Genomic DNA, 25,930 nt, shown 5'->3' with positions numbered 1-25,930 from the left:
GAAACATCACACTGGAAAACAATAGGGGGGAATGAATGGAAGGGATGAGTCTGGAGGCAGGAAGGTCAGGCTGGAGGCTACTGGGATACCACAAGGGAGACATGCTGGTGCCCTAGACCAAGCAGCGTTGATGAGAAGGAAAGAGAGCTCCACAGCTCACACTGTACAGCAGGGGCAGCCAGCGACATCGGTGCCTGGGGCACTATGACAAAGCAGCACCCCTTCAAACGAATAGTTTTTATTTTTTTATTTATTTTATTTTATTTGTTTTGCGGTACGCGGGCCTCTCACCGCCGTGGCCTCTCCCGTTGCGGAGCACCGGCTCCGGACGCGCAGGCCCAGCGGCCACGGCTCACGGGCCCAGCCGCTCCGCGGCACGTGGGATCCTCCCGGACCGGGGCACGAACCCGTGTCCCCTGCATCGGCAGGCGGACTCCCAACCACTGCGCCACCAGGGAAGCCCAAACTAATAGTTTTTAAATGGACACATCTATTTAGTGGACATGGAAAGAAAGAAAGTATCCATTATTAAAAACTGTATGTCCATTTCTTTACCTTTATTATGTGTACCAAAGATAACATTTCAGGGACTTCCCTGGTGGCGCAGTGGTTAAGAATCCGCCTGCCAACACAGGGGACATGGGTTCGAGCCCTGGTCTGGGAAGATCCCACATGCCATGGAGCAACTAAGCCCGTGCGCCGCAACCTCTGAGCCCGCGTGCTGCAACTACTGAAGCCTGCGTGCCTAGAGCCCGTGCTCCTCAACAAGAGAGGCCACTGCAATGAGAAAGCCGCGCACCGCAACGAAGAGTAGTTCCCGCTCGCCGCAACTAGAGAAAGCCCTCACGCAGCATCGAAGACCCAATGCAGCCAATAATAAATAAATTTATTTTTTTAAAAAAAGATAACATTTCAGATCCTCTGGAATCAGGACCTCTCACATGGTGACTCACTTTGTTACCCAGCTGTAAGTGATGGAGAAATTGTGCAATACTTGGTTTTTATTCTTTTTTTTTTCCTATTCCTAAGTTTTGGTTTAAAAAATAATTGTACTCATGCATAAAATGTGTCCTGCTTTTTTTCACTTATTATAGGTAATAACAATTTTGGTATTGTTGTGGTGAGTTTTTATTTTTAACACTGTATAATGGCGTGTCCAGAGGACAGCTCCAGCCTCTAGGATACTGTGATGTTAACCTTTTGTGTCAACTAGATCGGGCCAAGGGGTGCCCAGATTAAACATTTTTTCTGGGTATGTCTGCGAGGGACAGATGAGATTAGCGTTTGAATCAGTGGACTCAGCAGAACAGCTCGCCGCAATGTGGAGAGGCATCATCCAACCCGCTGAAAGTCTAAACAGAACAAAGTGAAGGCAGGAGAAATTCATGCCTTTTGCTTCCTACCTGACTGCTTGAGCTGCGACATCTGTCTTCTCCCCTTGGACAGGGATTGACACCATGGACTCTGGCCCTCAGGCCTTCGGGGATTCAGACTGGACTTCACCACTGGCTCTCCTAGGTCTCCAGCTTTCAGACAGTAGAACGCAGGCCTTCTCAGCTTCCGTAATCATGTAGGGCAATTCCTCCTAATAAACCCTATATACACATACACACACAATTAATTGTTTCGCTGGAGAAATCTGACTAATCTAGACAGTTCCTGCCACATAGTGGGCATTCAATAGATTAATAAATGAATGGCGAATATTAAGAATTACACTCCTAAAATATTTACAGTTTTTATAGGTGAGAAATGGAAACTTCTTTGATGTTTGAAATTTGCATTACTTTACTGTGGAGGATGAATATTTTTATGTGTTTATTCATCAACTGTATTTTCTCTTTTGTGATTTTTTTTCATACTTTTTGTGCATTTATCCCTTGGACCCTTGATTTTAAGGAACTCATCACAACTTTAATTTATTGATAAAATTTTTGTGACTTTTGTTCCTAAAATAGATGTCATCAAATTAAGGAAACAACTGGCAAAATAAAAGCAAATCTTTGTAATCACAGAAAGAAAAGTACAAGCAGGAATAAATGTTAGTTCAAATATTTGATGACGCCATCTAGTGGAAAAGTGATTTTAATTTCTCTCTCTGAATCAGAGATTCCCAAATTCCAATGCCCCAAATCTGGTATTCATGGGACTTTATTAAAATATATATTCTAGCCTCCCCTCTACCTGGAGATTTCTAACTCATTTAATGTGTATAATAACCCAAGAGTTGTGTTTCAATATTATCCACATTGGAAACTCTAAAAATTCCATGTCACTTAAAATTAAGGTTTCCAGTGGTACATTGCGCTTTCCTTTTTCATCAGATTTTTCTACAGCTTCACCACAATAAGGAATTTTGCTGCTCTGATAACATTCTTTAAATGTGTACTCTGTGCCAGCCCCTAGGCTAACTGCTTTACTTGTATTATTTGATTTAATCCCTTCAACAACTCTAACAAGGTAGGTACTACTATTATACCATTTTATGGATGAGAAGACTGAGGCAGTTTCCCAAGGTCACAGAGCTAATAGGGTGTGAGCCCAGAGCTGTGCGATGGGAAAGGTCACAGCCATGCCAACAGTCAAAAAAGGACTAACGACTTTACAATTCTACCCTGTCACCTACATTCAGCTTAGTATACTACATGCAGAAATGAGTTAGATTTCTTAACTAGCGAGGGCTGTGTAGGGACATTTTGCAACTTCATGATTATATGGTTTGGACTAATACTTCACACACTCACATGTTCCTTTAAACTTGGATGTTGACTGGGGTGTTATAAATTTGAAGATATTTTCCATATTTTGCTGTCAGCCTCCATTTCCCCCCCAATACTAATATAAATTAAACTGATCTGCTTCAAACCTTCTATGTGGATGCAAACTGAAACTAATTTATTTATAACTTGTTAGAAAACCCAGTCGATATGCATCTATCAGCCAAGTGAGGTGAGATGCAGCTAATGAAGCTTGTCTTAAGCATGGGTGTCCGGCCCTACCCCACGGGGGTCCAAGGTTCTGGCCTGCCCAGCCTGGCCTGGGCCCACTCAGTGCCAGCAGAAGTTCAGCTGTGTCCTCATAACCTCGCTGAAACTTACCTTTCCTGCAGTTCACTCCTTCCCTAGGTATCAACTAACTACACCTGAAAAATTAATTCCTACTACTGCCCTAGTAGGAAATAATGTGAAAGTAAAGTAGGAACTTTACAATAGGCCCTCTTGAGGCTACATTCCTGACAACTGCCTATGCTGAAATCTTTTCAGCATTAGTAAACAAAAAGCATCAAATAACGTAGTGGATTTTTTTTTAATAGAGTGAACAAACAAAATAAACGTTTCTCTACTTTTACACTGCTGAGTGCAAGAGAAATGTGAATATATAGTCTTGTATTTGTACCTCTATATTCCTCACTTCCACCCCTATCTCCGAGGAACACAAAGTGCGAAATCATGACGCCCAATAACGTGAGAAAAGGTGCAATATTTAGCGAAACAAAAGGGAAAAGAATGATGACTAACGAAGAATCTCCTAGCACGCTGAGCTAGGAAGAATAGAGAAAATAAAAGTAGATAACATTAACTGAGCATTAATTTGTCCCAGGCACTTTTCTAAATGCTCTTTGCATGCATTAGCACATTTTAATCCCCAGGAGGGAATTTCATGAGGTAGGTACAATTATTAATCTCATTACACAGATAAGGAAACTGAGTAGTTAGGTCATTTGCTGGAGTTATGGAACTAGTGAAAAACCCATTGAATGGATCACTCATTTAACTAATAGACGCAGTTATTGAGAGTCCTTGCTGTTTCCAAGCTCATTTATAAAAGCAAATTGGGTGTGCTATTATTATTACGCCATTGAGTTCACGATGAGTCCCACGGGGTAAGAATCTGGACATCTTAGAGGTGAAGAGGACTAAGTCATTCTTTTCAGGTCCTTAAATGTTTTTAAATGAAAGGAGAAGAAAAAAAAAAAAACGCCAAACGATGCTACAGGAACTGTGGTATAGTAAAGATTTACATAAAATAATGTTTTTAACATACCCAACAGGACAGTGTGTTTGAAACCTCATTTTGGTGATACCCAGGTAGGTCCGAGTGTAACACTGTGTGATTCTGAAGTCGGCCACTGGCTTCCTGGCAACCCCGCGATAGGCTCCGGTGAAAACTCAAGACATCCTGCCCACCTCCCCGCCTTAAGTATCGCTTTTGTTTGTAACTTGCAAACGCGCAGAAGCTGCAAGCGGCCCGGGCTGCACGCCGCGCTCTCACCTACCGAGCGGTGTCGCTGCAGAAGCAGTCGGGTCCGGAGCGTCCTCGGAACCAAAGCGCTAGCCTCCACCTGTCGGGGGCAGCGTTTCCCGAGCACCGGGGGGGCGGGGCCTGGCCGCTGGGGCTGGATTCCCGGGCAGTGCCTGCAGCGGCGCGGGTGGTCACGGGCGCGAAGGGGCCCGGTCGCGGGCTGCCGGGCCATGCTTCGCGGAGTTTGCGGCCGGCTCGCCTCAGCGCTGCGGGGGACACGCGCACAGCCGCCCGCGGTCGCCCAGAGGTGTGTGCACGCGTCGGTGTCGCGGCCGTCCCCAGACCAGAGCGAGCGGACGCGCGAACCGCCCCGCGCCTTCGACCCAGCGCTGCTGGAGTTCCTGGTGTGCCCGCTCTCCAAGAAGCCGCTCCGGTGAGGTTCGCCCGCGGCGGGTTTTCCGTCGCGGCCTCCCCTCGCGGGGAAGGGGGCGGTGGACCGCAAGGCCGAGGACCGCCGCCGAGCAGCCCTGGCAGGTCACTCCGGGCATGTTCTTGGCTGCCCTTCCTTGGCCCCGGGGCCCGGCGGCTCCCCGGGATCTCCCGCGGCGCGGGGAGGGGAGGCGGGAGGCCGGCGGCGCGCCGAGCCCCAGGCCTCCCAGACCGAACCGCCGACTCGCCCGCCGGCGCGGGCCAGAGCGCGTGTCGGTTCTCCCCTGGCCACGCCTTAGAATCGCCAGGGCACCTTTTTAAAAATGCAGATCTCCAGGCACCCCAGGGCGTGTCGAATCGTTCGGAAGGCCCGCGGGCGGGGCTTGAGCAATGGCGCATTTTCTTAAAAGGACCCGCAGGGTTTCTCACGGAGAGCCGGCTTTATGAGCTCGTAGGACTCAAGACTAGCCCACGGCGTTCCGATTTTTAAGCCAAGACGATGAAAATGCAGTGGCCTGCAGAGTCTTGTGAAAACGCCGTGTACGGCCTTAAGCACGTGAGCGAGGGGTGCCGCCTATTTTGGCTTTCAGTTCTTGGCTAGCTGGCTTTTGTAAAGGCCTTCGTAACCTTTAACGTCGAGTCGTTAGGGTGAACAATGTACCGTTCCAGGCTGCTGACTTGGAACCCTGACACCAGGAAACACCGAAATGGCGTCAGCGGTAGTCTTGGGGTGGCAGATTGCTAGTGATCTTTATCTTCATCTTTTTCATTTCTTTCAGGGTTTTTCTTATAACGAACACATGACTCACTCAGTTTTCTTAAACCTTGAAATTACCATTTGATCTCCCTTTGAGCTAATTGTGTAAACAGCCCACTTGCAGATACACTGCGTTCCGAAGTTTCCTCCTTTCTGCACTCTCATCTCTCTCAAACTTTTGTGTGTTTTCAGTGGTTTCCTTTTAATGGGTCAGTAAGGCTGCTCTATTAAGCATGTATTCTAAAATGAAGAAGTTGAAATTTCCTCTAGGGTCTGTTCCAGTAGTAAATGAAGGGGGATTGTTTGGGGGTTGAACAAAGTAATGAAGGAAGATTTGGATGAAAAGGGCAAATCTTTTCTGACTGGTATTTTTAAAAACTGAGGCATGGCTTGGAAATAAAGTGAAAAAGAAAATGAGAGAAACTGACTAAAATGGGAATAAGAGATTCATTTTTCTAAGAGAAGTGGTTCGATTATCTATTACTGCTTTTAGAATGAAAAGCAGTCTAATTCTGCTTTTCTGGGATTAACTCTTATGTTAAGAACTGGATAAACGTTACTGTTTATTGAACATCAAGCTCTTCCAAGCATTTTGTTCTCCACGATTCATTGTGTTTCTTTCTCCCCCTCAGATATGAAGCATCGACAAATGAATTGATTAACGAAGAATTAGGAATAGCCTATCCAATTATTGATGGGATTCCTAATATGATACCACAGGCAGCTAGAATGACACATCAAAATAAGAAGCAAGAAGAAATGGAGCAACATTAGATCATACTTTAAAACGACAACACACACAACTACATTTTCTAAATACCATCCACCTTTTAAAAAGTCAGAGTGGCGGGTAATAAGTGGAGGAGAAGAATGTTTCTGTCTCTTCCTATGTTGACTGTCCTTATTCCGTTGGTCTCGTTAGCAGGGCTGTTATACTCGGCCTCTGTGGAAGAAAACTTCCCACAGGGCTGCATCAGCACAACCAGCCTCTGCTTTTACAGTCTGCTCTTGCCGATTACCATACCCGTTTACGTGTTCTTCCACCTTTGGACTTGGATGGGTATTAAGCTCTTCAGGCATAATTAATACAACCAGAGCCAAGATGGTATATCCTAATGATATGCTTGAGTGTCTGCCTCTGCAACCTCAACTACATGGAAATACCGGACACCCACTTAATTTGCAAGAAAGATGCTTTGCCTAGCTTCTGTCAGAGGTTTAGGACTAGGGGAGGCTTCAGCTGCAGAGGCTTCTTTATTGTACTTTGGTTCTGCCCTTGTTTTTTGAAGGTTCTTATTTATACCTGGGGTGTCAGGAGAAACATTTCAACAAAGTGTCTTGTTGGAAATTAATAGCCCCAGCCATCATCTGATGACTTTATTTCTTATCCCATTCATAATTAAAAGTTACTAATTTGAAATCTTATATGTTTATTTTACATTCAGAGTCTGGTAAAGTCACATGCTAAGGATGACTGAAGTAATTCCAGAGGAGCTCTGTCGCGGTAGTTGTAGAGAAATGCATTTGAACTAATGTGGTATAAAACTGCAATGAAATGGAAACTTCATGTATTTGCCAGAATTCTGAGTTTGTAAAATTACCTTCATTTCTTTGGCATCACATGCTTGCATTAATAATAAGAAAATAAGATAATTGACATTTTCCATAAAACAATTTGTAGTTTTGTGGGGTTTTTATCCCCTTTGGTCACTAGAGTGTGATTCTAAGGAAGAAAAAATGTAAAATATTCTAAATTTTAAACTTAGAATATTTAGAGAGACATAATAGCCAAAATAGAATAATTTCCCAGGAAAGTATGTGCCTCTGGAGGTAGAGGTGGGGTTGAAAGATTTGCAAATGGCTAATTGTGTCCTATTGAGCTGAGGGCTACGTTTTGAGGCACATTTCAGTTTATTTTCCTGCCATAGGAGACCTATTTAAATAGCACTACTAAGGGCATGAGCATTTTACACATTAATAGTTCCTGATTTTCCAGAACTTTCAACAAGATTGATTAGTACAATAACTCGGAAGTGTAACAAATATTTCAGTAGTTACCCTTAAGAAACTTAAGAACTGAATATAACCTTAACTGATACTTAATAGAAACTTAAAGTTGTTTAACAGAACCTTTAGATAGTGATTCTTCCCCTTCAAAAGACAATTAAAACAAGAGGTTGGATGTGTTTCCTGTTGCATTAATTCAATGTATATACTGTAGTACAAGTCATGTTTTAAAAACTACTCTGTGGCAAGGACATCCCTGGTGGCACAGTGGTTAAGAATCCGCCTGCCAATGCAGGGGACACAGGTTCAAGCCCTGGTCTGGGAAGATCCCACATGCCGCGGAGCAACTAAGCCAGTGTGCCACAACTACTGAAGCCCACCCACTCTAGAACCCGTGAGCCACAACTACTGAGCCCACGTGCTGCAACTACTGAAGCCCGCGCGCCTAGAGCCTGTGCCCCACAACAAGAGAAGCCTGCGCACCGCGACGAAGAGTAGCTCCCACTCGCTGCAACTAGAGAAAGCCAGTGCACAGCAATAAAGACCCAATGCAGAAAAAATAAACAACAAACAAAAAAACCTCTATGGCAATATACAAGTAACACGGAAGACAACAGAGGTACCCATCATTTCCTGAAATGGCATTATTTTTCTTTTTAATTTGCCCTAAATCTCACTGTGGTCAGTGTAAATGAAAGAGTTTTGCTGATAGAACAAGCACTGTATTCTGAAATCGACTGTGGCAATGATTGCACGATTCTGTGACTATACTAGATCCATTGAGTCGTACAGTGTACACGGCTGAATTATATGCTATGCGACTTGTATATCAATAAAGCTATTACCAAAAACACCCCAGAAAAACAGTGTATGTTCAGCATAAGGCTCAGTGGTTCCAAGTCACTTGCTGGAGTCAAATGCTAGTCAGAGACACAGACAATGGTGGAATATAGGTCTTAAGCCTGCTGAGTTTTGTCTACCACATTATGCTACGTGTAGGGACCCTCTGAGCTATGACGCACTCTTGGGAATTCTCCAAGTTTTCTCACGTTCCTTTGCTAAGTTCCTCACAAGCACATCATCCTGGCTCTCTGTCCGTTACGGGGGTTCCTGCACCAGCTTCCCGTTGCGGGATGCCACGCACATCACGACACTGACCTCACCACCTCCAGTCGCTGCCCTGTAAACCCACCGTGAGAGATACGGCCTGATTCTTTCACCAACTGGGACCCCTCCCCGCTCTTCCTCCCCAATAACTAGCTGACTCCACAGTGGCGGGGACCTCCTGCCTCCCCAGAGCCTCTTGGCAAGAGTACCTTCCCTAGTGTCCCCACCGCATCACTGTCGGGGACCACCTTTAACCACCCTGTGAATCAACTCCTTCCCACCAGCTTTCTAAGCGGGGGTTTTCCACCCTGAGGGAGCAAGAAAGGACTCGTCGTGACCTACTTGCCCCCTTGATTTCCTTCCATTCCGGGAGAGGGCTTTTAAGGAAGGCTCTCTGAACTTAAGGCTCTGCGTCTGTGACAGGGAAGTCGTCACAGGCCTGGTGGGAGTTGTAAGTGAGACGGGAAATAAGAAATGACACGGTACAGCCAAGGGCCCTAGGAGAGTCTCAGTCTCACGACTGTGTGCGGAACGGGGACCGAAGTTTTGTGCCGCTTGATGAAACGCTGCCTTTGGAAGCGACTGCCAGCCTGAGCGCGCGCCGCCAGGTGGCGCTCTCGGCGGACTCTCCTGGGGCCCCGGGCGGCGAAGCTCCTGGAGGGAAACTGAAAGGCGGCTGGGGGTGGGGAATTCTGAGCTGGGCAGCCGCAGCCCACGAACTTCCTAATCCGCTCTCACGGCATCCGCGACACAGCCCTGACGGCTGCAGTGAGTGCTGCGAAACGGCCGGGAATAACCCAGGCAGAGGAGGAAGTGGAGCCCAAGACAGGAGGTGAGGAAGCAGGAGGGGCAGGGGGGAGACGCGCAGAGGGTCCCAGGCAGAAGAAGCCGCGTGTGAAAGAGGCCGGAAACCGAGCGAGTGACAAACGAGCAGGAGGTGGCACGCTGCGTACGCGGGGCCGTGGTGCGAGACCAGGAGGCACGGCGGGACGGACTTGGGACGTGGAGTGCCAGTGGCAACGAGACTGGACGTCATTGCTTGATTTTAAAATTGCTTTTGATACATGCAGCTGATAAACACCATGGCTCTTCTTCCCAGAAAAGGAAAAAAAAAAAAAGCACGTGCAAACTTGCAGAGGTTTCGTGTGTCATGGACCCCTGGGGTGACACGTGCTCAACTCTGCACCGGTATGGTAGCCACCAGTCACATGTGGATACCGAGCACCTGAAACGTGGCTAGCCTGACGGAGGAACTGCATTTTAAATCTCATTTTAGCTAAATAGCCCTACATTGGACAGCACAGTTCTACACTTTTTCTGCCACTACTACCAACGAAAGTTTTCTCTCTTCAAAATTCTTCAACAGCGAAACCTTACCTACAGCAGGGGTCCATCTTATTCAACGGCGCAGATCTAGATTTCTAGCCTCACGGAAAGTTCTACTGGACAGTGTTGGTCTAGATACAAGGAGACCAGTTGAGAGACAACTGCAGCAATGGGACAGATGGTGAAAGCCTGAACTGAAGTACTGGTAGTGGGCTTAGAGGGCGGGCCTCTCACTGCTGCGGCCTCTCCCGTTGCGGAGCACAGGCTCCGGACGCGCAGGGTCAGCGGCCACGGCTCACGGGCCCAGCCGCTCTGCGGCACGTGGGATCCTCCCGGACCGGGGCACGAACCCGTGTCCCCTGCACCGGCAGGCGGACTCTCAACCACTGCGCCACCAGGGAAGCCCTCCTGACTGATCTTTTTAACATAGGGAGTGAAAAAGAGGCAGGAAGGGAAGACGGCTGTAGGAGGTATTGGCAGTACCATTCCAAGCTGAGTACAGGAAAATGGCCATCTTCTTCTTGAACGTGTTGCGATGAAGGAGCTGAGAGGCAGGCAGGTAGACACAGGCCACGCAGAAAGATGGCTGCAGTGCTGGACTCGATCAGTTCCTGTCAGGCAAAGAGAGAGAGATCTGGGGAACCATCAGCACGGCCGTCATAACTGACTCCACGGCCACGAGCAGTGCGCCAGAGGGGGAAAAGCCGCCTACGCTAGCGCTTTCGGTCAAGGGGGTGTAAGAGAAACATGCAAAGGAAATGAGGAGGCAGCCAAGAAAAAAGAAAGCCGAGCAGTTCATGAGAGTTTTGAGGAGAAAGCAGTCAATAGTTTCAAATGCAATAAATATCTTTAAGATGGAAATGGGCCCGTTTCCATTGAAATGTGCAACAAGAAAGTCATTTGTGACTTTTACTAGAGCAGTTTTGAGACGGAAAACCACCACTTCAGCCCTGGACACACTACGCAGACGTTTACGAGGTAGAAAAATCCCTTCTGTCTCACGTGATGCCCTCGGTTTCAGGGTCACCCTGATTTAGTAGCCTAATCTGTATCATTACTAATACATCCTACAGGCAAAAACAGCCGTTCTCAGAACGCACGTAAACACACTCAACAGCCAGCAAGACTTTTATGTTAATTTCTGACTTAATTTTATTTTTGAAAATATTTCCCGAAAGGGGGGAAAAGTGACAGGTAGAGTCAGCCAAACCCTCTGTTGCTGTTGATGGCTACTTGCAGCGCTTCTTCTACTCTGTCCATTGTAGAATATTTAGGGAGGTAGAGGATACTAAAACACGTCTGTGCCCTTATGGGATCTTTCTCATTCAAATGTTCAGGGCAGCGAAATGTTATTTTCATGTTCTTTAAGCCTTTGACTTGAATTCTGTCCGTTCCTGTAAGAAACACTGAAAAAGAAGAATCAAAATGAGTGATCTGCTTCACAGAGACCAAAATTTACAGAGAGAAAATGTGTTCCTTCAAAGACACTAATTGAGGGCCCCTGTGCAGAGCCCTACACTGGACCGCGTCGGGGACCACTGTTAGCACAAAGTCTGACGCAGTCACTGCCCTCAAGTAGCTCACGGTCTGGCTGCGAGTATTAGACTCGGGAGCAGGAAAAGACAAACGGCGAGAGAAAAATAAAAGGGTGTAAGAGAGCAAACAAGGTGCCATGGAGTTAAGTACCTCCTGAGTGTAAATGCTGTGGCTCAGAGGAGGGAGAGAGTCGGGCTGGGCTGTCCGGGAAGACTGCCGAGAGTTCGGAATGAAGCTGAACCTTTAAAGGAGGGAAAGGTGTAGAGAGGCCACAAGGAGGCAGGTGAAGGTTCAAGGAACGGAAGGAGAAAGCGGGAGGTGGGAGGTGCAGAGCGGGCTCTAGAATGTACAGACAAGGGGACTGTTTGGCTGGAACAAAGATTTCCTATAGGCGTTATGACTGGAGAGGTAGGTTGGGCTTCTGGAGAAGTCCGAATACCTTCCAACACCCATGTCATCCACAGAAAACAGAATTACATAAACGTTCTCAAAAATAAGCTAAAGAAGTTGAGTAAGAAAATGAGAGAGGAAGTCATTAGACAGGTCTCAGGAAAAGCACCAAGGAGGCATAAAACTGAGCTCAAAGTCTGAAGGTAAAGCAGTGGAGACAAATGACGGTACACAGCCCGGCTCATCCTACAGGGCCTGGGTAACTGAATGGTGACACAACCACAGGAGAAGCCTCAATATTTAGCTCAAAGAAAAGAAAAATTTAGAAGCAAGGCAGAATTGAAAACGACAGGAGAAAGACCTATATTAACATTTATTTTTTGATGTTGGGACAACCTGGCATAAACGACATTCCACTGGGCTAGGAGTGGCTCTGACAGTATGATTTGTTACAAATGGTACCCATGACACACAAGATTTCCTTACCTCACAGAAAAGACATGAGATTATAGATCTCCTCCTAATGCAATACTCACCAAGGAATTGTTTCTTTTCCTCCAAAGTCAATTTGTGTAAAGCCTTCCAAAACATCACTATGGTGGGATGTGAATTGTCATATCCTTGTTCGTAAAGTGCATTCTAGAGAAAAATGCAAAAAAAATATTCAGGAAACAGACAAACAAAATTTTAATTCAAACCACTTGGCCTTTATGATGTACCTTTTCAAATGTTTCCCAGTCGTAATCTGTATTTCCAATAATCACATCCTTGAGTTCTTCAGGATGGAAAAATTCAATAATCTCCTTGTCACACACTTTGTAAAATCCTCTTTGAAACTCTTCATAAACTACCTTTACAGCGATGTTGAAGATGTAATTGACATACTTAGAAACATAGTCTCTCCTTTAATGAAACAGAAAATGATTTCAGCTTACTGCAATACCCTGAACAAAACTGGGGGAGGGGGTGAAAAGGACAATAAAAATAAAGTAAGAGACAGTGGCCTTGGGGTCCGCCTGGCAGCTGCTGCAAAACCTTCCCCAAACAAGGGGAAGGCGGCCACCTGGGCCATCGCTGATGTGCAGCCCTGATTCTCGAAGGGGGGTCTGCAGTGCCACGAGGGGGCTTGAGACATCCACCGGCATCTTATTCTTTTTCTTTTTTTGCAGTATGCGGGCCTCTCACCGTTGTGGCCCCTCCCGTTGCGGAGCACAGGCTCCGGGCGCGCAGGCGCAGCGGCCACGGCTTACGGTCCCAGCCGCTCCGCGGCACGTGGGATCCTCCCGGACCGGGGCGCGAACCCGCGTCCCCTGCATCGGCAGGCGGACTCCCAACCACTGCGCCACCAAGGAAGCCCTACTCTTAGCTTTTTTTTTTTTTTTTTTTTTTCTCTTATTGTTGAATAAAGCACGAGAGCTTTGGAAGTCCAGCTGGGGCAGTGCCGCTTCACAGAGATTCAGGGCTAGCCTAAGGTTCGGAATTCTCCTCCTGGAGAAGTGCTGTTGGGATGGCTGGTAAGCCCAGGTAACGGTTCCTGCCACTGCAACAACAGGCTGGGACAAGAGGTGGAGAGCAGCGTGCCTTCTACCTGGGTACTGTGAATTTTGCTGACACAAAGGATGTCCTCCATCTGGTGCTGGATAGATCCTAGGAACTTTACATCTTTCCTGCGCGAACCCTTGTGAGCAGCTGTCAGCCTCCGGGGGACGGGGGGAGGGGGCTGCCTAGAAATTTGGAGGCCAAAATGAATTAGGTGGCCTTTACTTGGTCTTATCAAAAGGATACCAATGAAATATTCTAAAGCAGAAAAAAAAGTAAGAGCTAGAACATCTAATAATGGGTGCTTAGCATGTGCCATGAACTGTTAGAGCTGTTTTTTTCATGTATTGTCTAATTTAATCTTCATAAAACTCTGCAAGGCAGGTTCTTATGGCATTTTGGTAAAGAGGAAAAGAAACTGAGACACAGTGAAGGTACGAGATTGCTCAAAGTCACACAGTTAAGAGAACTGACAGATTAGAAGAGAAAAATTTTGGAAGAATAAAACCATCCCTGTTATCTCTGGAGAATGGGCTTGGGACACAGGGGAAACTTCCTATTTTATACTCTTTTGTATTGTCTGAATTTGTCAGAGTGGGTAATTATTTGTGCTTAAACACAAACAAAGAGGGGATTTATACTAGCTATGATGGGGTAGCTCGTAGCAAATGTTCCCAGTGATAAGAACTAGAAAAATCCAGGTAGGGCTTCCCTGGTGGCGCAGTGGTTGAGAGTCCGCCTGCCGATGCGGGGGACGAGGGTTCGTGCCCCGGTCCGGGAGGATCCCACGTGCCGCGGAGCGTCTGGGCCCGTGAGCCGTGGCCGCTGAGCCTGCGCGTCCGGAGCCTGTGCTCCGCAACGGCAGAGGCCACAACAGTGCGAAGCCCGCGTACCGCAAAAAAAAAAAAAAAAAAAAAAAAAAAAGAAAGAAAGAAAAACCCAGGTAATATACCAAAGCACATCTAGCTCGGGGTTTCCAAATCTAAGTCAAGACTCAAGAGGCCTTTGGACTAAGAGACAAGGGAAGCTCCCTGAGGTGAGCCCAGCACTTAACTTGGAGTTTCTACCTTGGGGCACATTTGCCATTTCTTTCAGGGAAAGGGGCCAGGCAATCCATAATACTATGGACAAACTGGGGTACAGTCATAAAATCTCCCACAGAGCTAGAAATGTTCTATTTCTTGATCTGAATGCTTATAATTTGGAACTTTTCCGTATGTTATATTATAATACAAAGTTTTTTTAAAATAAAGAATGCTCACTAGATATTTCTTTGCCACTCTGACCAACTATCAGGGGAACGTTCTATAATCGCAAACTCTATGGCTTTAAATGGCATCCCATAAAGTACTGGGAAGTCAAGATGCCACAGTAACATCTAATCATATTCACAAAATTGAGCACCTGCCATGGACCAGACACTACCGTGGACTCTAGGTGCTGGCTAAACAAGGGTGAGCAAGACAGACCCAGATCCTGCCATCCTGCAGCTCCTCCGAGATACGGGAAACACTGGTAAGTAAACAAGCAAAAAATGCTAAAGGTGGGTAACGTGTGACGTGAAAAGAAAAAGTAAAGCTGGGTACGGGGATAAAGAGAGAGAGGTCAGTGGTATAATCCTAGACAGGAAGATGAGGGAAGGCCTCTCCAAGAAAGCCACTTCCTTCCCAGCCAGCATACAAACCCTAGGAGACACACACATACATACAGCATGAACCGACTGTCTGCCTTTTTGGAAAATGATTGAGAAAGGAAAATAATAATTACAAGGAATTTTTAGAGCCCAGTGAAATAAACACAGTGCATAAACAAAACAAACACTTCATTTCTTTGTACCTACTTGTTAGTCTGGTCGACAGTTATGTGACTTCCGTTAGGAATTAAGTCTACATCATTTTTGTCCCAATGCACCTGTAACCACAAATGAGCTCAGTATCTCCAAGGGAATCCCGAACAATCTACTACCAACAAAAACACTTTGGAGCTTACCTCTTTTCCTCAAACCAGCAAGGTGGTAAAAAATTACCACCTTTATCATGCAGAACGAAAAATAAGTTTTAAAAAGAACTTGAATTATCTACTTTAACTGATCACATTGAATAAATTAATTGGACAATTGCCATATCTCAGTATTCACTTTACACACACTACAAACCTAGTACGGTAGATCTGCAAAAAATGGCCATAGATTCCTCCCATCCTGGTATTTACGCAACGTGACTTTGCAACACCTCCCCCATCAAGAGGGCGAGTCTACTTCTCCGGCTCCTGAGTCCGGGTGCGGCCGGGTGAAGTACTTTAGCCGACGGGACCTGACAGGCACACAAGCTTCAGCGGCAGCTTGTGTGCCGCGGGCTTTGCCATCCCCTACTGGCCATGTACCCCTGCAAGCACTCACGAAGAAGCCTCAGCTAGCCTACTGGAGGAGACAAGCCCCCGAGAACAGAGACAGCTGTTCCAGGCGGCAGCCCCTCAGCCAACCAGCCCGCTGGCCGGCAGCCGTGTAAGCAAGGCCGCTGTGGGCCAGGCAGTCCACCCAGTCAGCCCGGTCCAGACACCCACGGCGTCGTGTCTGCTGTTTTAAGCCACTAAGTTTAGGCGTTGTCTGTTACTCAGTAAAATCTAACTGATACACCCAGCTCATGAAAAATGAGGAAGAACACCTTTTGTACTAGCTTAATTCAGTGTGGTTTTTTATTAAAGGTAAGTATAAAAATGGTTTATCAGATTAAATATGAGCTGTAATTTTATTTTTACTGTTACTCACATTAAAATGGATGTGAAATACTTCTCCAAAGTCATCGCCTTCATCATCCAGAAGTGTCTGCAAACTCCTAAAGAACAAATGATTTTATTCTTCAGACGTCAGTGATCACGATGGCTAGAAACATCATCTAAAATAAATGTCAAGGGCACGCTTACTCCCAAGGGGGGAGGTCAGGTTCAGTTCACAGAACTGAGCTGCTGCTGTGTACTGACGGTGTAACTCGGGCCAGACCTCGGCCGCAAGTGTGAGATCTGGAAGCCCTATAGGGAAGCCCTATTTTTCTTTATTTTTTATTTTTTGGCCAGGCCACAAGGCATGCAGGATATCCTAGTTTCCCCAACCAGAGATTGAACCTGCAGGCCCTGCACTGGAAGCATGGAGTCTTAGCCACTGGACTGCCAGAGAAGTCCCTATAAACACTTTTAAAAGTAATACACGGGGCTTCCCTGGTGGCGCAGTGGTTGGGAGTCCGCCTGCCGATGCAGGGGACATGGGTTCGTGCCCCGGTCCGGGAGGATCCCACGTGCCGCGGAGCGGCTGGGCCCGTGAGCCGTGGCCGCTGAGCCTGCGCGCCCGGAGCCTGTGCTCCGCAACGGGAGAGGCCACAGCAGTGAGAGGCCCGTGTACTGCAAAAAAAAAATTTAAAAATAAAGAAATACACAGCATACTATATTATGTGCTCCCTCACTCATTTATTCATTCAACAAACATTTATTAAGTATCTGGTACGGCAGCGATAAGGGATGTAAAGCTGAGAGTAAGACATTACTATTAATTAAATCCTGAGACTCATAGGTAAGATATGCTGATAAAAATCTCACTACAGTGCTATCAGATATGTGCAGCTAGGAACGAAGTAATTGGTACAGGTACAACTTGGGAGAGCTTGATTAACTCCTTCTGAAGGGATGCGTGTCCTTGGGGAAGACCTCTGGGAGAAGGTGGAATCCAAGTTGATTCCTTTTCCCTGCTGCATTTTTTATTACCGTATTGTGCCAAAATGTTGGATCCTTTCTTTCTTTTTTTTTTGGCCATGCCACGTGCCACATGGCTTGTGAGATCTCAGTTCCCCGGCCACGGCGGTCGAAGTGCCAAGTCCTAACCATTGGACTGCCAAGGAATTCTCTAAAATGCTGGATCTTTTATTATGGTATCACGATAAGAACAGACCATGCTTTATTGTGCTTTTGGGGGGTTGAGGGAAAGTAATGGGAACTCAGCTGAAACAACTGGACTCATCATAAACTTGGTTCAAGATACTCTGTCTTTATATGTCCCTGTACGGCTCATTTGGTTATTTATGGGTATGTTTATGAAGAACACCTGTGAACCTGGCTCCCCAAACAAGAACTAAAACATTGCCAGTATCTTACACCTACCTGTAGGGGGTACCTCCCTTATCCCATTATTCTACTACACCCAAAATGTTATACATGTATCTACAGTTTGAAGAGTATCTCTTCTCTTTGCTAAGGTATCTCTTGATGAACAGAGAACTTCTCTCATCTTACTGCAGTTAAATTTATCAATCTCTCCTTTAATGTTGGTATTTTTATGTCTTGCTTGAGAAATCCCAATGGTGAGAAAGATAAGTGTCCATATTTTCATCATCGTTGCATTCAATATTTAAGTCCCTTATCCACACAGGGTTGATTCTACTACGTGATGTAAGGCATCTGTTCTCATTGTTTTTCCCGGGTGCATTAATTGAACAGTACTTCTGTTCCCACTGATCTAATATACCACCTCTAACGAAGTGCCACGTGTATAGGGGTCAGGTTCTATGCCCTCCTGTACCACGGGACAGCCTGCACCAATATCGTACTGCCCTGAGTAATATAGCTTTCTCATGACTCTTGATACCTGGTAGGCCAAGTTCCCCATCCTTAATCACCTCGCAAATTATTTTTGGCTATTCCTGGCCCCTTGTTCATCCATATACATTTTAAATCAGCCTTTTTTTTTTTTTTAAGCCTGCTGGGATTAAAATAGGAGTTTTATTGAATATAGAGATCGGGGATTCTCAAAGCATAACCAAGACCAACAGCTTCTGGGAATCCCTGAGGCTTTTAGAGGGGGGTCCACAAGGTCAAAACCAATTTCATAATACTACTCAGATGTTACTTACTTGAGGACACACGGAGGGGGAGGGGTAAGCCGGGACGAAGTGAGAGAGTGGCGTGGACATGTATACACTACCAAATGTAAAATAGAGAGCTAGAGGGAAGCAGCCACATAGCACAGGGAGATCAGCTCGGTGCTTTGTGACCACCTAGAGGGGTGGGATAGGGAGGGTGGGAGGGAGGGAGACGCAAGAGGGAGGGGATACAGGGATATATGTATGGCTGATTCACTTTGTTACACAGCAGAAACTAACACACCATTGTAAAGCAATTATACTCCAATGAAGATGTGAAAAGAAAAACAGATGTTACTTGCCTCCTTCACATTCTGTCATGAGTCCCGAACAGAGTTTTCCAGAGGCTATGTGGTAGCTAACAGAATGAGTGTGTATTCCTGTATTTAAAACACTTATCGCTTTTAATGTCTAATATTATAAATACTGACAAATGTAACCGATATAAGTAAAAGCTCTTTGGGGTCCTCTCTTAATTTTTAAGAGAGTCTTAAGACCTAAAAGTTTGAGAAATGCTAATATGGATTTAGTGGTCTTTATTCAGTTTATGTATACTATTTAGTTTATTAAATCTTCTTAGGCATAAGCATTATTTATGTCATTTTCAATGTTTTCAGTAAAAAATAACAACAAATTTATCTACTCCTTTCCAAATTTGGTGCTTTCAATATTTTTTTCCTTATCTTATTAGCATAATAAGTATAAAGATTAATAGTTGGATTCTGGAGCCAGTGTCTGTGTTCCAACCACAGTTCGGTCACTATGGGATCTGGGGCAAGTTACCTAACTTTCTTCCCTTTCAGTTTCCTCATCTGTAAAATAGGGATAATAATAATAATAGAATCACACTGCTGTTCTCATTCTTTTAGAAATCCCCCTAGTATTCCATTGCATAAATATACCAAAAACATTAATGCCCTCACTGAAGAGCATTTAGGTAATCTACACATTATAAACTATCTAATACAATGTGCATTAGCAGACATATTTGCATGATTGCCTATTTCTAAATGTGAAATGTCTAGAGGTAGAACTGCTGGGTCAAAGCAGCAAACTTTTTTGTTGTTGTTGTTCTAACTAAGCACAGTAGCCCCCTCTTAGCCATGGTTTTGCTTTCCAAAGTTTCAGTTATCTGTGGTCTACTGCAATTTGAAAATGTTAAATGGAAAACTGCAGAATAATTCATCCGTTTTCAACTGCAGGCCGTAGTGAGTAGCCTGATGCAACCTCACGCCATCCCTCTCTGTGTGGTGTGTAAATCATCCCTTTCTCCAGCGTAGCCCCCCCGTTGGCCATTCAGTAGCTGCCTCATGACCACTGTGGTATCACAGTGCTTGCGTCCACGCAACCCTGATTTTACTTAATTACGGCCCCAAAGAGCAAGAGTAGTGATGCTGGCAATTCGGATGGGCCCAAGAGAAGCCATAAACTGTATGTTTTAAGTGAAAAGGTGAAAGTTCTCAACTTAATAAGGAAAGAAAAAATCAGATGCTGAGGTTGCTAGGATCTACAGTATGAAAGAATCTTCCATCTTGGAAACTGTGAAGAAGAAAAAAGAAATTCATGCTGGTTTGCTCTTGCACCTCAAACGGCAAAAGTTATGGCCACAGTGCATGATAAGTGCTTAGTTAGGATGGAAAAGGCATTAGATTTCCTCAGCAAGACGTTCTGAGAGAGGGAAACCACATTCACATAACTTTTATTACAGTACATTATTATAATTGTCCTATTTTATTATTAGTTATTGTTAATCTCACAGTGTGCCAAATTTATAAATAAAGTTTTACCCTAAGCATGCACGTATAGGAAAAGACATGGTATATACAGCATTCGGTACTATCCACGGTTTCAGGCACCCACTGGAGGGCTTGGAACGCATCTCCTGCAGGTAAGGGGGGCTACCGAGCTGCCATACTGCTCTCTGACAAGGAGCTACCGATTTACAATCCCACTCACCGTTCTTGAAATCAGAGTGAACCTTTTCCCAAATCCCTGCTGACACTACACAGCATCAGCGTTTCCAACCACTGTCAATTTGAAGTCCGTATCATCCTCTCACTTTAATATGCATTCCATGGCCACTTAATTTATGATTATCCACGATCATCTTAATTTATGAACCATTTCTATTGCGTCTTTTGTAGGTTACTGTCTTGTATGCTCTGTCAATTTTTCTTACGGATGTGCAGGACCACTTTATTCAGCAGGGATATTAACCCTTTCTGTTTTATGTTACCAATATGCTCTGTGAGGTGGTGGCTTGTCTTTTAACTTAGAAATAAGTTTTCATTTTAAAGATGATGACATGAAACAACTTTTAAAATAAACACCAGGGCTTCCCTGGTGGCGCAGTGGTTAAGAATCCGCCTGCCAATGCAGGGGACACGGGTTCGAGCCCTGGTCCGGGAAGATCCCACATGCCGCGGAGCGACTAAGCCTGTGCGCCACAACTACTGAGCCTGCGCTCTAGAGCCTGTGCTCCGCAACGAGAGAGGCCACCGCAATGAGAAGCCCGCGCACCACAATGAAGAGTAGCCCCCGCTCGCCACAACTAGAGAAAGCCCGCACGCAGCAACGAAGACCCAACACAGCCAATAAATAAAGAAATAAATTAAAAAAAAAAAAAAACTTTAGAAAACATGTCTCTTTAAAATAAATAAGTAAATAAAATGAAATAACACAAGCATCACTTGCAGGTTTTGCACCAAGGTGTAACCTGTGCTCTGTCATGACTGTCTCTACTCAAATAAACCAAAGGTTAATGCAAACAGTGAGGACTGACTATACGAAAACCCAACTTGTCTTAATTTTAGAAAGTTAAATTATTATCTAACAATTTGACAACGTTAGAATCAGTTTAAAATACCCAGAATGCTACTACTGAACATGAAAATACTACTGGAATGTGTGTGTTTAGATACTTACCTAATTATATGTTAGACAGGGTTCTGAAAAAGCAACTATGTTAACTTACTTTCCCAAAAGAGGACTGAGTTCTTTCAAGTCTTCTAATGATGGCTCTTGGTCCAGAAGTTTCTTAAACAGAGCCAGTGGGAAAGGGATGTTGGCAACATTGCAACTGAACAGGCAGAGTCCACACAGAACCCCAAAGAAGAAGTAACTCTTCTTCTCAAATTTAGGCTGAAAAGAGAAAAAAAAAAAAAAACCTTAATATATTATGAATTTTTACCAGTACAATGGAATACTTATATTAGGTAAACCATTTCTCCCCTTTCACAAAATCAAATCACAAATTAAAACCAAAAATCTTGAGATAAGAATACTTAGGGTTTGGGGCTTCCCTGGTGGCGCAGTGGTTGAGAGTCTGCCTGCCAATGCAGGGGACACGGGTTAGAGCCCTGGTCTGGGAGGATCCCACATGCGGCAGAGCAACTGGGCCCGTGAGCCACAACTACTGAGCCTGCGCGCCTGGAGCCTGTGCTCCGCAACAAGAGAGGCCGCGATAGTGAGAGGCCCGCGCACCGCGATGAAGAGTGGCCCCCGCTTGCCACAACTAGAGAAAGCCCTCGCGCAGAAACGAAGACCCAACACAGCTATAAATAAATAAATAAATAATTTTTTTTTTTAAAAAAAGAATACCTAGGGTTTATATTCAGTTATTAAGTCAATTTAAATCCTTGCCACAGTTTTGGTTACCGAAAGCATTACTAGGATGGGGATGAGGAGATAGGAGAGATGTTGTTTAGGCGGAAAAGCTGCAATGAACAGCAAATTAATCCTAGAGTTCAAGTGCACGCTATAGTGAGGATGGATAACAATACTGTATTACAAGCATCGAATCTGCTATGGTAACTAGATCTTAATTATCCACCACTAAAAAGAAATAATTTTGAGATGTGATAAAGGTGCTAATTACCACTACGATGGCAATCATACTATAATATAAACATATCAAATCAACATGTGGTACATCTTTAATTTACACAGTGTTATATGTCAAATATATTTCAATAAAAAATAAAAGTATTAACAGGAATAGAAACACATTAGGCTCAGTAATCCTTATAAACAAAGTTTTTGCAATTTCTTTTCATCGGCTTTTATCTTCAAATTCATTGGGAAAACAGAACAAAGAATGAGTGCCTAAGAAAGGAAGGGTTCATTTTTCCCTATACATTCTAGAAATGGTCAATATATATATATATTGCCTAAATTCTCTTGTGTTGACTTGGGAACCCAGGGAAAGAGGACCCCCACTTTAGAGAAAATAATCACCTTTTTTGAATTAAAAGTTGTCTCCATAATTACATCAATAAGTCCTCTCCTAAAATACAACAGGCTAGACAACCTAATTTTCTATGGTATAACCCCATACCTCTTCTCTCAGGAAATACCTACACCAAGAAAAGACGGCTTACCTTGACAGGAAACCACATGTAGGAAGCGTCTTCAGGATATGTGAACATCCCATATTCTGGCCGGGTCATTTCCTCAAAGAGACAATGGAAAAACTCTGCTCTGACCCCTCCAGAGTCATATCCAATTTCTCCACTAAACGAGACCTAAAGAAACACAGCAAATAATGCATCTCTTGCAGAGCTCTGTATTGCTTTGTATTAAATCTCGTTTAATAACTATTTGTGGACCCAAGTATTTGGGAGGTACCGGGGTAAGCAAATTACTTGTGTTAGCATATTGAATTTTCTTACTAATTCTAGGAGGCTAATGAGGCTTCAAGAATTTAAATAACTTTCCCAAGGTTATACAACTGCTAAGACTTTTTTTTTTAATATAAATTTTTTTTATTTTTGGCTGTGTTGGGTCTCTGTTGCTGCGCGTGGGCTTTCTCTAGCTGCGGCGGGTGGGGGGCTACTCTTCGCTGCGGTGCGCGGGCTTCTCATCACAGTGGCTCCTCTTGTTGCGGAGCACGGGCTCTAGAACGCAGGCGCAGTAGCTGTGGCTTGCGGGTTTAGCTGCTCTGCGGCACGTGGGATCTTCCTGCACCAGGGCTTGAACCCGCGTTCCCTGCATCGGCAGGTGGACTCTTAACCACTGCGCCCCCAGGGAAGCCCCCAGCTGCTGAGACTTAATCCTGTGGGTGACAAACCTGAGAGCCTGAAGTCTTTACCACTAAACTGGCCTCAACTGGCATCATTTTTACAATCATCAGGTACATTAAGTATAATGAAAATAAACATAAAGAAATCATAAATATCAGAATTTTCAGAAAAACCTGAAAACCAGAGCACACGTATTTATTGGCTTGGCTGTGGATTCCATAAGGAGGCAGCGTCCCACCTGCTGACACCAATCCCTCCTCAAGATGATTCTATCATAACCCATCTGTGCTCCTGCAATTACTTGCTCTGTTCCTTTCTGCCTTTCCTTCTTGGAATCCTTCACTTCAGTTTCTAAGTATGTTAAGGTCTCCCTTATCCTTCAAAGAAAAAAAAATCTCAGCACCATTGTTTCCGGTACGGACAATACTGGCTTCCTCTACTCTAGGTTGCCAAATTTTGGAGATTAATGTACTCCATTCTAAACCCATTTCTCTACTTAAATGTTTCTCTCCAAGAGGACCAAGAATCTGTGAATCCCCAATTCCAAGGACTTGTGTTTCTCAAGTCTCATCTTGATTTCACCCACTCAGTTTACATTTCTGGCCACCTCCTCTTTCTTCACACTCTTTTCTCCCTTGCTTTCTCTTATGAAGCACTATTTAAGCTTTCATTTCTCTCTGCTCTTTCGTGCTGCTTTAATACCAGAAACCCCTGCGGCTCTACACTGGCACTTCTATCCTTCCTTTTACCCTGCCCCTTTATATGAGCGAGCTCCTTAACCTCACGGAGCGTGCTTTTCCACGAGATCATCAGAAAGATTAAATGGGATAACACAGGTAAAATGTCTCACACAGTCTGGAAAATAGTAGCTGCTTTCCAAATGTAAGCTAAATTTTTTAAATGGATGAATGAAATATAAAAGTGGAACTAAAATAACTGAGTGGACTGGCTGGCTGACACGGTTTCGAATCATGATGAGTTCAATAGATTTTTAAAAATTATCTACGTGCAAAAATACACAGAAATGCCAACTCTAACTGCAAACTCCATACTTTTAAAATAGTACCTTGAGCTTTGGTCAAGTCAATCATTCTTTAATCTGACTAGGACAAGTGATAAACTAACGCCTCGAATCAAAAACACTCTAATAAATATTATCAGGAAAATCCTGACTTGTCTCGATTCATTGGAAAGTGTAGAAGCCTGAGGGCGGGGCCGGCACCCGGGCTCTGACACTTGTCAGTTGTGTCACCCCGGGGTAAGTTACCTCACGGCTCTGCCCCTCCGTTTCCCCTTCTGGAAAAGGAGGGAAAAGCAGAACCTGCTGCACAGTGTGGTTCAAAGGGTCACCCAAGTGTAAAGCTTTTACAGTAGCACCTGGCATAAGGAAAGCATCCATTAGATCTTCTAGCCATGATTATTCTGTGTCAAGTATCTATCAGTAAGACAAGCTACATAGCAGCCAAACCAAAGATCATTGTGAATGGGTATTCAGGACACGGTAGTATCTACAATTACACCCTCAAAACACCACGCAGCCAATAAAGAGGACGTTCTCCCTTCAACACGGCAGTCTGGGTTCCTGCGGGAGAGCAGAAGCAGACTCTCAGTTCTCCTCTGGGTCAACCCCATCTCCCTGGAGCCTTTAAAACGTGACGACCGGGCTTCCCTGGTGGCGCAGTGGTTGAGAATCCGCCTGCCGATGCAGGGGACACGGGTTCGTGCCCCGGTCCGGGAGGATCCCACGTGCCGCGGAGCGGCTGGGCCCGTGAGCCGTGGCCGCTGAGCCTGCGCGTCCGGAGCCTGTGCTCTGCAGCGGGAGAGGCCACAACAGTGAGAGGCCCGCATATCACAAAAAAAAAAAAACCAAAAACGTGACGACCCGCCAGGCCTGGTCGAGCCTCACGAGCCTCTCAAGGCTCGTGCTGGGCTATCCACCCGATCAGGGTGCGGGGAGGACGACCACTTCACCCGCTGCTCCTTGGCCAGAGTGCTGACAGCTCTCAGCTGGGATCCACAGGCAACCGGGCGACTCCACTACGGGTAACCCCAGCGGAAAGGGGAGATCGCCCCCTCTCTGTAAGGCCCGTCATTACATTCTTTATACTTTACCAGTAACTCCCTCCTCAGATCTTCATTCTCAAACTGATTTAGCTGATTCAAAACATCCTCAATCAAGTGACTCCTCCTGACCGTTAGGTTAATGGTGGGCGGTAGAGCAAATTCAGGCTCCTCTTGCGCCACAATGCCAGCCAACCACAAGCAAGCTCGCCATTTCTTCTCCTGGGAAAAGAAAAGTGTTTCACTCCATGTCACCGTTTGCTCTACGTAGAAATTTACGAAGTAAAAGAAACAGGTTCAGTTTACTATGCGCGCGTGTCACAAACATTTATGAAAAGGGCCCTACACACACCCCTGGAGACAGGCTATCTATTCAGGACTCACCCCCCAGTGAGCAGAAGATACAAGAGACACGGGAGATGGAAAGCTCCGTGGGGCTCACGTGGGCGAGCGGGAACGTGACCAACCGCGGGCTCCTCTGGACCACCGTGTCCCGTGAACACAATTACGAACCCTTCAGGGACCGAGTAACCATCGTGCACAGGCTGAGAGACTGACCGGTGAGCCCGAAGCAGTGAGCTGAAACCTAGTGTTCTCATGAGGCAGAGAAG

The 25,930-nt window shown here is 45.3% G+C and overlaps 3 protein-coding genes across 6 annotated transcripts in view; 2 read left to right on the top strand and 1 right to left on the bottom strand.

Moving 5' to 3' along the window:
• The first annotated feature begins 4,238 nt into the window (after positions 1-4,238).
• PYURF (PIGY upstream open reading frame) lies at positions 4,239-8,288 on the top strand. The gene is made up of 2 exons (XM_059066855.2): positions 4,239-4,675; positions 6,061-8,288. Exons 1-2 carry the CDS (start codon positions 4,473-4,475, stop codon positions 6,200-6,202), a joined length of 345 nt encoding a protein of 114 aa, XP_058922838.1. The 5' UTR covers positions 4,239-4,472; the 3' UTR covers positions 6,203-8,288.
• Positions 6,299-8,288, top strand: PIGY (phosphatidylinositol glycan anchor biosynthesis class Y). The gene has a single exon (XM_059066856.2). It carries the CDS (start codon positions 6,299-6,301, stop codon positions 6,512-6,514), a length of 216 nt encoding a protein of 71 aa, XP_058922839.1. The 3' UTR covers positions 6,515-8,288.
• A 2,707-nt stretch (positions 8,289-10,995) lies between these two features.
• HERC5 (HECT and RLD domain containing E3 ubiquitin protein ligase 5) overlaps positions 10,996-25,930 on the bottom strand; it is a 50,043-nt gene continuing 35,108 nt past the window's right edge. For all 4 annotated transcript variants that reach the window (XM_067035476.1, XM_067035475.1, XM_059066837.2 and 1 more), the window contains 8 exons: positions 25,371-25,541; positions 22,617-22,760; positions 21,212-21,378; positions 16,101-16,167; positions 15,174-15,244; positions 12,514-12,697; positions 12,331-12,433; positions 10,996-11,274 (listed from right to left, as the gene is read on the bottom strand). In XM_067035476.1, the coding sequence (XP_066891577.1) occupies positions 11,069-11,274; positions 12,331-12,433; positions 12,514-12,697; positions 15,174-15,244; positions 16,101-16,167; positions 21,212-21,378; positions 22,617-22,760; positions 25,371-25,541 (1,113 nt within the window). In that variant the 3' untranslated portion in view covers positions 10,996-11,068. The remainder of the gene's footprint in view (positions 11,275-12,330; positions 12,434-12,513; positions 12,698-15,173; positions 15,245-16,100; positions 16,168-21,211; positions 21,379-22,616; positions 22,761-25,370; positions 25,542-25,930) is intronic.

Source organism: Kogia breviceps, chromosome 6 (genome assembly GCF_026419965.1).
Source record: "Kogia breviceps isolate mKogBre1 chromosome 6, mKogBre1 haplotype 1, whole genome shotgun sequence".
NCBI lineage: Eukaryota > Metazoa > Chordata > Mammalia > Artiodactyla > Physeteridae > Kogia > Kogia breviceps.
This window is presented reverse-complemented; position numbering and strand designations above follow the sequence as displayed.

Bases quoted from the DNA above. Each gene is read 5' to 3' on its own strand.
- PYURF (XM_059066855.2), top strand. From the start codon at position 4,473: ATGCTTCGCGGAGTTTGCGGCCGGCTCGCCTCAGCGCTGCGGGGGACA. The intron at 4,676-6,060 runs GTGAGGTTCGCC...TCTCCCCCTCAG, and splicing joins CTCTCCAAGAAGCCGCTCCG to ATATGAAGCATCGACAAATG.
- PIGY (XM_059066856.2), top strand. From the start codon at position 6,299: ATGTTTCTGTCTCTTCCTATGTTGACTGTCCTTATTCCGTTGGTCTCG.